At 37.3% G+C, this 13,114-nt stretch overlaps 1 protein-coding gene across 3 annotated transcripts in view; it reads right to left on the bottom strand.

The window, feature by feature from the left end:
• The window catches only part of LOC132311579 (uncharacterized), a 60,862-nt gene that overhangs the window by 30,326 nt on the left and 17,422 nt on the right, over nucleotides 1-13,114 (bottom strand). For 2 of the 3 annotated variants that reach the window (XM_059809561.1, XM_059809562.1), the window contains exons 10-12: nucleotides 6,896-6,937; nucleotides 6,607-6,720; nucleotides 6,345-6,529 (exon numbers count right to left, since the gene is read on the bottom strand). In XM_059809561.1, the coding sequence (XP_059665544.1) occupies nucleotides 6,345-6,529; nucleotides 6,607-6,720; nucleotides 6,896-6,937 (341 nt within the window). The remainder of the gene's footprint in view (nucleotides 1-6,344; nucleotides 6,530-6,606; nucleotides 6,721-6,895; nucleotides 6,938-13,114) is intronic. The other variant, XM_059809563.1, reaches the window with a different exon arrangement.

Below are 13,114 nucleotides of genomic sequence, written 5' to 3'. Positions count from 1 at the left end.
TCCTATATCATATTTATCACATTTTTGTATTCTTTCACCTATAAATAGAGGTGATCATTGTATGCAAAAACTAAAAGAGATTATTATTAAAGTGAACTAGCCCTTTAGGCTCTTTGTGCCGTGGATGTAGGCCCTAGTGGCTCAACCACGTAATATATTTGTGTTCTTGTTTCATTTCTCTCTTCACTTATATTTTATTATTTACAACAGTTATTAATCGGATATCCAATCCGATACCCCAGTCCATTAAGAGATTGAGAAAAAAAATTAAAAAATAATGTCAAAAGAGATAAACAAACAATGATTAGCGGGGCGGGGCGGGGCGGGGCAAATAAAATATGAACAAAATAGGTTAAGCATTCGATGATATATGTATAACATATTATCTATTATATTATGTCAAATCGAATTATTATCAGATTGGATTGACCATAATCCATATCCGATTTGTTTAACAAAGAAATTTTCAGATTCAGATCGTTAATGGTTTATCAAATTAAATTTGCAATCCATATCCGAGCTATTGAAGAGGTTTTAGATCGAAGTCCATCCATTGACAGGCCTAATATTTTAAAAACACTTAAAAGCTAGTTGGAGAACCAAAATTAGAGTAACTCGCTTTTGAGTTTGTCTATTTATGTTCATATACAAAATAGAATAATAGATAAGTATGTGTCTCTGTATAAATAAGAGGCAAGAAACTATGAGAGAGAAAGAGACCTCAAAGTTATGCGTTAGTTTCGGCTGCCCCTTGCTCTTAGTGTAAAGGTCTGGTATTCAAAGCATAATACACTGATCTCTGTAATCTATACATTGTTTATGGATTTATGCTGATTTCAAATTGTTCTTCATTTTCTTTATGTTGTTTTAAAACTGGGCTAGTCATTAAGCCAAATTATCAAAAAGCTCAAAACCGTATAATCGAACCCAATCGATCATCTACAATTTGATTTCCTTCGGTTCTAAAGGTTTCATTTGGTTCCAATATTCCTAAAACCGTTGGGACCGGCTTGGTCCTGGTCCATTGTAGGACCAGACCAAAAGAACCATGTGCACCCCTATTTGGTACACTTTTTCTTTGACTTACCTCTGTCCTCGAATCCTCAAGGATCACTATGACTTTGATACTATGTCAAAACTTTCTGATGCTCCAAAATCAATGTTGATCTGATACTTCGATACAACTTTTTTGGCTTTAATTTAGTACTCAATTTGTTGGAGGCAAAATACAATTTTTATTATGGAAAAGGTAAGGAAGTACAGTGTTAAGGCTTTTGCCTATACTTCATGGTTTCTTTTTTATTGCTTAAAAATGAGAAGGAAGTACCCCTTTTTATACAGGCATATAGATTTTTCTTTTTATAAGTATCCAAGCAGACTCTATTATAAACTCTCTTCCTAGGGAATCTAAAGATCATGCATGTATCTATTGATTACAAATTTCAAGAGTTCTACGCTGGACAAAATACAAAAATAGATATTACAAGATTTTCAAAACTATTTTTTCTTCTTCTTCTTTTTTTTTTTTTTTTTTTTTCCTAAATGATTTGCAAAACTATTCTCCAACAAACAAAAATAAAACTGAATGGTTAAATGGAGGAGCGTTGGCATACATCCAAGGAAGTGCAGATGTCAACTCACATGTTGAAAAGGTTGATGTCAAGTAATTTTTAATCTTAGATTAATAAAAGTTCAACAATTCTTCTCAGTCTATTATAGACTTTTAAGTGATTTCAGCTTTAAGGGGCCTTACTGCACATGAAAATTGGGTTCCCCCCATTTAGCACTTTTTCAATATATTCATGTGCAATTATATCAATGTAACTGACTATTTGAAAGATCTTTTAGCCCTCCCTATCTCCTCTCTCATATGTTCTGTTTATTTTTTGTTGTGCCAGACTTCCAATGTCTTGAGTCGGTGTCTAAGCTTCATAATATCAAAGTCATTAGACTAAAAGAATTTATGACGAACTAGGAGAGAAACTAATGTCAAACCATACTTTAAAAGCATTTAAAAAGAGACAATATTCACACTCCAGAAAAAGCCTCCTGCATGCCATTATATACTTTGTCATTTCCTTTTAGTTAAAGGAGTAGAGGAAAGGAGACAGGTGCTGGTTAATTGTTGCTATACGTGCAACAGATATGAAGAAACGGTTGGTCACCTTCTTCCGCATTGTCAAGTGGCCTGGGATTGTTGGGTCATGTTGTTGGGATTGTTTGGAGGTCAGCGGGTTATGCCCAGATCCTCCAGAGACTTGGTGGAGGCTTGGAGAGGGTGTATAGTGGGGGCCCAAGCCCGTGATTGCTGGAAGGTTACGCCTTTGTGCGCTTGGCGGTGCTTATAGCTTGAAAGAAATAAGAGCTTTTGAAAGAAAGGAGAATCCCATTGGTGCGTTGAAGTGTTTCATTATTAGCACTCTTTTTTGTTGGGTTCTAGGGAGAGATTGTAAATCCATGATGGAGATAGTTCATTTTTTGGACTCTTTTGAGAGTTTAGAGGACCTATTTGGCCTTGTGTAGTTTCAGAGGGATGCATTCCCCTTTTGAACGCCTTTTTTAATACAATCTTACTTATCAAAAATAATAATAATAATAATACTGTTTCTCATTATATTATTATATCACAATAACCATACAAGTAAGTGCTTAGTGTCCCACCTTTTTATAAAGCCAGTTCAGTAGTTCCAAGACAAAAAAGAGGAGGTTGTGTTAGGTCCAGAATGTATGAATAGTGGCAACTATGCTTGCTAGGTTGCATATCAACAGTAGCAACAACCATAACAATAGAAAAAAGAATAGCTACTTATTAAATAATATTAAGGATGTCTTCAATCAACCATGAGAAGTATAAAGTTCTAGATAGTTTATGCTGTTTGTGTGAGACAGAGGGAGAAGGCAGGTTTGCTAGTGTATGCTAGAACTCTTGATAATGAATTGCTAGAAATCCCAGGCAGCAATAACTTGAAATTAGGGGCTAGAGAATCAAGTCTGTTTTACACTGGTGGATCAAGGACTAAAGGAGTAGGTTCTGAAAGCAAATAAGTACAGCTCACCATAGATATATAATTTACAATAAATAGAATTTTTTTAATAATTTGATGATAAGGAATCTAAAGGAGGAAATCTCCAAAAGAAAAAACTATATACGAGCACTGCAAGCAAAAAAGAACAAAAAGGAAAACTCAATTGGCAGCTTAGTACGTCTAAGAAGGATTTCCCAAATGTTGAAGCTCCTCTAATGGCAAAGGAAGTTCCTTAAAACATTTAACCTATAGACAAGAGGGACATCACTGATTATTGCACAGAAACTCACCTTTATAAAAGGAATCTGCAAGACTTTACTTGCCACCTTGCACTAAACAATTAAAGCAAGTCATTAACCTTAGATTTCATGAAACCTGATACATTTGCAAGATTTGTTTCCATCGCCATATATATCATTTACGAGAAATTTAATTTTTTTTAAATAATTTGGAGATAAGGAATCTAAAGGAGGAAATCTCCAAAAGAAAAAATTATATACGAGCACTGCAAGCTAAAAAGAACAGTAGGAAAACTTATAGGGAAGCTTAGTACGTCTAAGAAGGATTTCCCAAATGTTGAAGCTCCTCTAATGGCAAAGGAAGTTCCTTAAAACATCTAACCTATAGACAAGAGGGATATCACTGATTACTGCGCAGAAACTCGCCATTATAAAAGGAATCTGCAGGAATTTACATGCCACCTTGCACTAAACAATTAAAGTAAGTCATTAACCTTAGCTTCATGAAACCTGCCTGATACATTTCCCAGATTTGTTTCCATCTGCGTAAGATATCAGCTAGAAGTCTAGAATACAAAACCATGGGTAGTGTAAATCCATCAAGATTCTCTACTTTGGTCCAAAACCAATATTCCCATAACAGGTATAACAAAAAAAATATAAAATAAAAACCTAGAATATGTAGTCATTAACCTTATGGAGAATTACCTACCAAAAGTATAAATAAACCATACATAAAATCACCTGTACCCCTTACCGAACTAGATCCAATTCATTCATTCATGATATGAACTCCAAGAAAATCATAGTTCCTGCATAAGCATCGAGGATAGTGAAGGTTGTTACCAACATAAAATCTAATACCTGTCAACAACTTTTAAGTAAAATCTTTTAAATACTCACAACAATTCTGACTTAGATATATTTGTCCAGTAATCTGCCTCTTTTCTTTACCTAAATTTTCTCAGACCACATAGACTACACCTGTGAAATCACTATTAATAGTCTATAGCAGAAAACTTTACAAGTCGAGCCATCCAAAGTCAACACTTTTCCTTTTGGCTGGTGCCATAAGAACCAAACAGTTTTCTTTTCTGTAAGGAAGAACCAAACAGTTTTAATTAAAATTTATTAGAAGTTGATGTAGCTCCACACTTTATTTATTAGAAGCTCTTGGGCCAGATAAAACACAGATGGGTATGGATATGGCATAAGTATCCAACACACTTCCTCTAAGAAGATGAGCCACCCCTCTATAAACTAAAAAATTCCTCGTTAATAGTAGGAATACATCAGTACTTATACTAGGAGAATCACCATTAACTCCACATCAACTTTTTCCATACGAAATAAGGTGGGTGATAACAACTGAATATGGTCTTGTCCAAACTCCTCTCAACATTAGATAGGAAAGATGCTTATGCCTATTGTCACTATCCCTAAAACTGACATTATATGAACTATTCACTCAAGAAAAGAAAAAAGAATATATACAGTATCGGGCTGTGCTCCCCTTTGAACGCTCTTTTATGAAATATTACTTATTTAAAAAATGCGTGTGTATCTTTCTTTATATCAAGTTATCAACTCCACATTTATAACTTTTAAGTAAAACTATTTGTGGAAGATATAATTTAATGAAAAGAAGGAACATTTTTTTAATTTTTATTTTTGCTTAGCAATGAACTCCACAATGCTTTTGGGGAGCTTAAAAGAAGGAATATTTATGAGACTGAAATAGTGACCCGACTATAAATGAGGCACTGAACAAAAAGGGAAAATTAAAATGTACTACAAAATATGGTGAAAGCTTAAACCCAATTCCATATAACTTCCCTCACCCACCAAATGTTCCATGAGTAATGAGTACATATTGAGTGGTGCAATTGAAGGGGGAGCCTAGGCTACTTTTTAGGATGTAGAGATGTCCGTTACACACTTAGAAACAATATGCTTTCTTCTCACCATTTTCAGGTTTAGGTGTCACGAACACCCCCCCTGGCGGCGGGGATATTGTCCACTTTGCACACTTTTCGTGCTTACAGTTTTCAAAACGCATCTACACGAGAGTGCCAGCAACTTCTCCCTCTAGGCGATGTGGGACGTTAAAGTCACCCTCTCTTAGGACCAGGTGTTCCCCACCCCCCCCGGCAATGTGGGACGTCACAGTCACCCCCTCTAGGGACCCAGCGTCCTCGCTGGCCTGACCCACACAAGCTAGTGCACGCTCCCCCATTTCTGGCTGGAGATCAGCTCTGACACCTAAGCTCACGATTTTCAAAATACGTCTACATAGTTAAGAGGCATCCATACATATAAGTGCCACCAACTTCTCCCCCCAGACAATGTGGGTCGTCACATTAGGGAATTTTTCTGCTTCCATTTCTTCATTTTCAGGTTTCATGAGTGACTTGAGCTCCTAGGGAAGAGCTTAATTTGTTGGCCATGTATAACTTGCATGTGCATGGATTTTGTCCCCTTTGGTGCCTTGCGTTTATACACATATATTTATATGTTTTGACTAGTCAAAAAGAATCAACACCATAAGGATTCTAATAAGCACTCCAGCCTCTTGAAAAATACAGCAATTACCACCTCCAAATTCTTTTATATAAAACTAAATGGGAAAGAATCGAGAAGATTCTAAAGACAGCAAATTCTTTATACAAGTTTCATTTTCCTGACCTACTGCCAATTGAAGAAATCATCAGAAACAGTTTCACAATGAAAAGTACAAAACAGAGTTCTTTCAAACATTTTTCCCTCATCATTATTCATAACAATGTAAGTGCTCCTAAGTTTTGACAAGGTTAAGCTTATAATAAATTAAATTGGCACATATTTCTTGTACAAATGAGGAAAGCACAGACAGAGGAATAGATGCACTTGATGAGTTGGTTGGCTACAGGAGCATCCTAATAATAGCACACAAGGTTCATTCATATCTACATGATTTTCAGACATACATGGCAATGAAAGTGAGAATTCCGAAAAAAAAAAAAAACAGAACCAACCAACAAAAGCAGATGATTAATTACATGTCAGTTCATAGAAGCAGTCTACATGTAACCAAGCTCACCTGCTAGAAATATGTGAATATCTACCCAAGTCATGCTCCAGTTCTTTTGCAACACCACCACCTAAACCATTCTGGTGTTGTCTCAATAGATCCCAATCTGCGGTTGTTTGAGGATCAGACGAAGAAATTGGCATGTTCCCATGAGAATATGCTGGCCGAGGAACCAGTTCAAGCCCATTTTTGTTCTGTCAAAGAAACATAGGAATTTGAAAAAATCATCATGACATTCCGGGAGGAACCATAATAAGATATGAGAGCATACTGAAGCAGTAAGTGCAATGCCAATGGAATGAGCTGGTGATTGAGGAGCAAAATTTGATTGGTTCGCATCAGAACGCCACGGTGCCAGATGATAATGAGATTCATTTAGCTTTGCCTGTGACCATCAAAAGCCACGGTGCAGAGTCAGGACAATCCAATCATTGAGAAAAAAGAATGGTTGAAACTCCTGTACTTAGCAAATTAACAAAAGCAAGGTTAGATTTGCTATCAAAATTACAGGAAAACCAATAAACACAACTTCGTAGTCTTCACAAATCTATGTAGCACACCTCTGTAATATTGAGCTTCTCTTGCAAATGTTTAAACAGAACCTGCAAGGGCAAATTTCTAAAAAGTAAACATCTTGAATGCGATTTCATATAAAGAAAGACCTTTATACACACTTCCTTTATCTGAAAACATAGACATCATTGTTTTATTTACGACTGTAAATCGATATGTCAGTCATTTTACATATCTGAATTAAAAAATTAAAGCATCCCCATGAGAAATAAGGCTGGAAAAGTGTAATTAGGTCAGGAAGGGGAAGCCGCTACTTGCTTGTTATATAGTTCATGCCCCATGCTCCAATGGGTCACTTCACTCACTTAAAAGCCAGCGAGAACGATATATTTATAATTGGTAATTGCCTTTTAATAGGGAATGTCTTAACTCTCCACCTTCTGGGGGGACAAGTAAAAATACACACACCCAACTCAACACAAACACTCACACTAGCCCCAAGGGGGGCTTCAGCCCCAACCTCTCACATGGAAGGATGAGGAGACCACTTGAGCTAAAGGCTTGGTAAGAAATGTCTCGCTCAGAAATAGAAAAGGGAAAATGAAAGGAAAGAACAATGAGAAGACACCATATGATACTTGAAAGATACAAAAGACAAGAACCCAAGATCAAATGGCAAACCCCCCTCCCCCTCTTTAAGTTTATTCTAGATTAGTATGGTGCAGCCAGTTTCATTCAGCCTTCTTATGTTTCAAAAGCCAAGGTTATTTTAGTTAAATCCAGAGATTTTCTGGCATTTATATGTTTGTGGCGTGTAGGTTTTACTTTGAGCCTAATTATGCTATTTATTACATTTATTCTTTTTCAATTCAAGATCTCAGTTGGCAAAGATTGAAGTTCCACTACCATATATATAGCTTAACTGCTACTCCTGCTCAATATAGGAAAGATGCAGACTTCAAGTTCCAGTAGAGTAACATAGGGTTAAACGGTATTGGGGGATGGGGGGTTATGTACCCATTTTTAAAGTTTCCAATTTCTAAATCCTAGTTTTTCTAGATTTAGAAGAAATCTAGCAGCCTATTGATATATTTGTATTTTTTTTCAATTTAATTGACCTGAGTCTAGAGGGGCTATTATTTGGTGTCATATAAAAGCTCAGACTAAAAGGCGAGAGGTTGCAGTTCAATCACTTTTATGTATCTTTCAAGTATCATACAAATATAAAAGTGACAAAAACAGAATTAAAATTGAATCCAAATATTTATCTTTGCAACAAGCATGCAAACAAGAAGAAAATCAAATCATTGTCATTGTCCTTGCTTGTATCCAATATGAGTGGGTGGACCACATGGATTCTCTTTTTCCACTCTTTTCTATTACAAGTCATCCTATTATATTTAAACATTTTAAATTACCGATGCATCAACAGGTATACTGTTCCCTTATTTTATCACTCATAGTCATAGGCTATGTTACATGGACTCCTAAAATTAGTGAAGTACCCATGTCGGACACATGTTGCTAGAACATGGGTATGGAATATGTGTCTGACACTTTTGGTTGGACATGTACTTAAAAAGCATATCCAATCATTCAATTTTACTATAGTATAAACTAGGAAAAAATGTATATATTACTATTACTTTAAATGAGTTAAATGTGTATATTGAACACTATGTTACATAAAAACATTACTTCACTCTAGAAAATAAAATGAAAATTTAGTAGTGTCCATGTGTCCTTCTATTTGGAGTTTTGACATGTCTAACACATGGATACATACTCGGACCCGCCACACGTACCCAAGTCCATGTAACATAGCTCATAGGCGTCACTCTAAATTTTTCCTTCACACATCAATTATTAAGCCTCTCTTCTATGCTTTCCTATCATCCATCTCAGCATCCTCATTTCAGCTACATTAACGTGTGGCTCCTATTTATTTTTTAATGTCCACCATTTTGCTCCGTGTAAGATAGCTAGCCTAATAACCGTCCCATAAAATTTTCCTTTTCATTGCTCTCATTCCGAAGAAGGGGGAGTGAGACCTTATGTTCCCACCCAAGTAAAGGACTGCAGATTCAACAATAATAGAAGGTTTTTTTTTTTGGTGGGGGGGGGGGGGGGGGGGGGGGGGGGCGCTTCTAGATCGAGGAGAGTCTTGGATGGGTCATCTCTCTCAAAATGATTTTGTTGGAGGCCGTCAGATTTTGGATTCAGCCCTTACTGTTAGCGAATGTGTGAATTCCAGATTGTGTAGTGAGGTTCTTGGTGTTCTTTGCAAATTAGGCATTGAAAAGGTGTATGATCACGTGAGTTTGAGCTTTCTTCTCTATTTGCTGTAGAGGATGGGGTTTGGTATGAGATGGAGGAAATGAATTCAGTTTCGTATTTCCCGTGCTCGCTTCTCAGTTCTTGTGAATGGAGCTCCGACGGGATTCTTCTCCAGCTCGAGGGGATTGAGACGAGGATCCGTTTTCGCCTTTCTTGTTCCTTATTGTGATGAGGCCCTTAGTAGATTGATGAGGAGGGCTATGGATTTGGGTTTTCTGAGAGGCTTTAGGGTGGGCAAGGATGCTGCTAATTAATTGGAGATCCCTCACTTGATGTTCAAAGATAATATTTTAGTGTTTATGATGCGAATATGTCCCAGACAAGATATTTGAGATGTTTTTGATTTTGTTCCAAGTTGTCTCTGGTCTGAAGGTGAATGTGGGGAACAGTGTTTTGGTGACGGTTGGGGAGGTCCTTGAGAGTGCATCGTTAGCTGATATCCTTGGATGTTGTGTTCGATCCTTTCCCATTTCTTATTTGGGTTTACCCCTCGGAGCATCCTCAAGGTGTGTGGGGAGTTGGGATCATGTTATTGAAAGATTCGAGAGACTGGCGGGATGGAAGAAGCAGTTCCTCTCCAAGGGTGGAAGGGTCACTCTGATTAAGAGCACCCTTTCAAGTCTTCCCACTTATTTTATCTCTTTGTTCTAGATTCCCTCTTCTGTGGCTGAGAGGATTGAGAGATTGCAGCGGAATTTTCTTGGGGATGGGGGTTCGGGGGAGGAGTTCAAGTATCATCTGGTTCGCTAGGAGCAAGTGTGCAGTCTGAGCCGGGTCAAAGGCTTGGGTTTTAGAAGATTGGTGTCTTTTAATAAGGCTCTCCGTGGGAAGTGGCTTTGGAGGTTTGGGATTGAGAGGCATAGGTTTTGGAGGAGGGTGGTAGCAAGTAGATTTGGGGAGGGGTGAGTAGGGTGGAGTTCCCTTGAGGTGCATATTCTAGGGGGTGTGGGGGTTTGTAAACTCATTCGGAAGGGGTGTGGGGGTTTGGAAACTCATTCGAAAGGGGTGGGATGGTTTCTCTAAACACATCAGATTTCGACTCAGGGATGGTAGGAGGATCAGTTTTGAGAGGACGTTTAGTGTGGTAATCGCTCTCTTGCTCTCGCTTTCCTCCTACTCTTCAGGATTGCCACGGATAGGCATGCCATGGTGGTCAACTGTTATCGGCTTAATAGTGGGAGATCGTCTTGGGATGTTCGTTTCAGGAGGCACTTTCAGGATTGAAAGATTGAGGACATCATTGGTTTTTTGGAGTTGCTATATCGCCAAGAGATCACGGGTCGAGTTTCTGATGGATGGGTGTGGGTCCCTACTTCCTAGGATCGTTTTGATGTTCGGTCCTTCTATAGGTATCTCACGGAGAAGCCAGGGCCTCTTTTCCTGTGGAAGGCTGTTTGGCACACTAAGCCCCCCTTAAGGTGGCCTTCTTTGCTTGGACATCTGTTTTGGGGAAGATTTTGACCCAGGATAATTTGAGGAGAAGGAATCAGGTTGTGGTCAACTATTGCTAAATGTGCCTTCATGATGAGGAGACGGTGGATCACCTCCTTTTGCACTGCACCATGGCCAGGGATTGTTGGGATTTGATGCCTGCTTTGTTTGGAGTTCAGTGGGTCATGCCCAAATCCTCCACAGGGTTGATTAAGGCTTGGAGAGGTTGTATAGTGGGGGCCCAAGTCTGGAATGTTAGGAGGGTTATGCCTTTTTGTGTTTGGTGGTGTATTTGGCTCGAGAGGAACAAGAGATCTTTCGAAGGAAAGGAGAATCCTATTTCAATGCTTACGTTCTCTACTATTTCCACTCCTTTTTGTTGGGTGGTAGGGAGCAATCATAGATCTTTAGAGGAGATTGTTGATTTTTTGGACTCTTTGGAAGTTTAGACGCCCTATTTGGCATTCGCTCCCCTTTTAAGCACTTCTATACATTTTTACTTATCAAAAAAATAAAAAATAAAAAATCCTTTTGACTTATTTGATATTCGTTTGTCATATTGAAGTATAGGACACCACTAACATGTTATTAATGTCCTCACTTAAAAAATAATAATAATAAAATAATAAAATAAATAAATAACAAACATGTTATCTATGTCCTCATCCTTTTGTATTATTGATCCTATAAAACGAAAATAGTTAGTTTGAGTGAGGGAGAGGGGAGGGACGGATGAGGCATCCCTAGGGAAAGGATGGTGTCTCCCTCACTTCATTTAAATTGAATGGAAGGGTAATAGAAAGGATGGATGATGTGACACCGTTCTTTGTTTGGTTGGAAGGAAGGAAATGAGAGTTCTTTTTTCTTTTTCTTTTTTTTTTCTAGTATACCCTCATTATATAAACTAATACAAAGTAGGGTTTAACAAATTAATTTGGTAAAAAATTGTAGGGTAAAAATGGTATTCCATATTTATGGAGCAATTTTTATTTCTTTTCCTCCTTTCTTCCGCCCAATTTTGGATGGATGAAATAATGTGGCCAGAAGGAATGCTTCATCCCTCCTTGCTTCCTCACTTCTCTTCCTTCCAACTAAACGATGGAAGCTTCTTCTATCCTTCCAATCAAACAAAGCATTATTTCCTTATTTTTTGACATTATAATAAATTAACATTCCATATATTTTGTTTTAATTTTACTAGTTCTTAAGTCTTTTGCCTCTAATGCATTTCTCTATTTCTAACTTTATTGCTAGGGCTTCTTTAGATATATCATTGACAAACAACATGCAACATAGAATGTCGGCAAGGGCTAGGGCTGCAAATGAACCGAGCTGTTCATGAACAACTTGGGCTCGGCTCGGGCTCGTTCATTTAGTAAATGAGCCAAAAGTACTATGTCCTTTATTATTTCATCTAAAACCATTATAAATGACTATGGACTTACAATTGATCCTTGCTGTAATCATACCTTTATAGGAAAATCACTAGTCTGCTCAGATATAATACGAGCTTCATTTGTCATTTATATTTATAAAATGGGGAGTTTAAATCGAGTGTGCTTAAACCTGGTGCAATCAAGGATTCCTTTGCACACAAAAAAGAAGTAAATAAATATTACAAGCACCAAAGATGGAACACATTTCATACCGTGTAATCAAGTTTTTGGTTGAACGAAGTGTTATGCTAGTTTTAGAATAACATGCTATTGAATCATTTTTATCTATATTTAAGGTTTTGCAAGTAAGATTATTTTCGTAATTTTTACATTTGTTGGACCTGGGTTGTAGTATTAGTCCATGGGGCAAAACAAACTCGGCAAAATCGAATCAATTCATGGTTGTACTAAGGAAAATCCAGTAGCCTATAATTTTTACTCTATCGAATTTTTAATGAAATTAAGTTTTAAGTTATAAAACAAAAACAAAAACAGTGAAAATTCAAATGATTTGTTATGAAACCTAACTTTAGGAAGTTAATCCTAACAGATTTAGATCAGATTCGTGGAAAATTCTTGTACCTATTCATCTGATCCGTCTTTTTCTCTTTTTTACATTTTTTCTTTTGTTACGTAAAATTTCATAAAAGGCGCTCAAGAGGGGAGCGCTCCCAAAGGAATACACAAGACGTCAAAGGCGGCAACCAAAGCTTCAAGCTATCCACAAAATCCAAAGGATGACCCAAAGATTTACAATTACGCCCATTACCCCCAAAAAAGTAAAGTATACAGTACACTCTATTTGAGAGTCCAAATAGGAGTCTCCTCACCTTCAAAGGATCTCCTATTTCTCTCACACCACAAACCCCACCATAAACAAAGGGGAATGGCACTAGTGGAGAAAAATCCTCCTTGTTTCCTATTTTCTAATTCTTTCCATTCTCATAATTTCTTCTCCTATATAAAGGAGCCTCCACCATTGTATTGTGTACGAGTTGAAAGAGCATTATAAAAGTGTTGTAGGCCTTTGGGCTCTTTATATCGTGGATGTAGGTCCTAGTG

This window comes from Cornus florida, unplaced genomic scaffold (assembly GCF_030987335.1).
Source record: "Cornus florida cultivar Cherokee Brave unplaced genomic scaffold, ASM3098733v1 CherokeeBrave_3.0.0_Hap2_Chr06, whole genome shotgun sequence".
In the NCBI taxonomy this organism is placed as follows: domain Eukaryota; kingdom Viridiplantae; phylum Streptophyta; class Magnoliopsida; order Cornales; family Cornaceae; genus Cornus; species Cornus florida.
The sequence above is the reverse complement of the archived record's forward strand: the minus strand, read 5'-3'. Positions and strand labels throughout refer to the sequence as shown.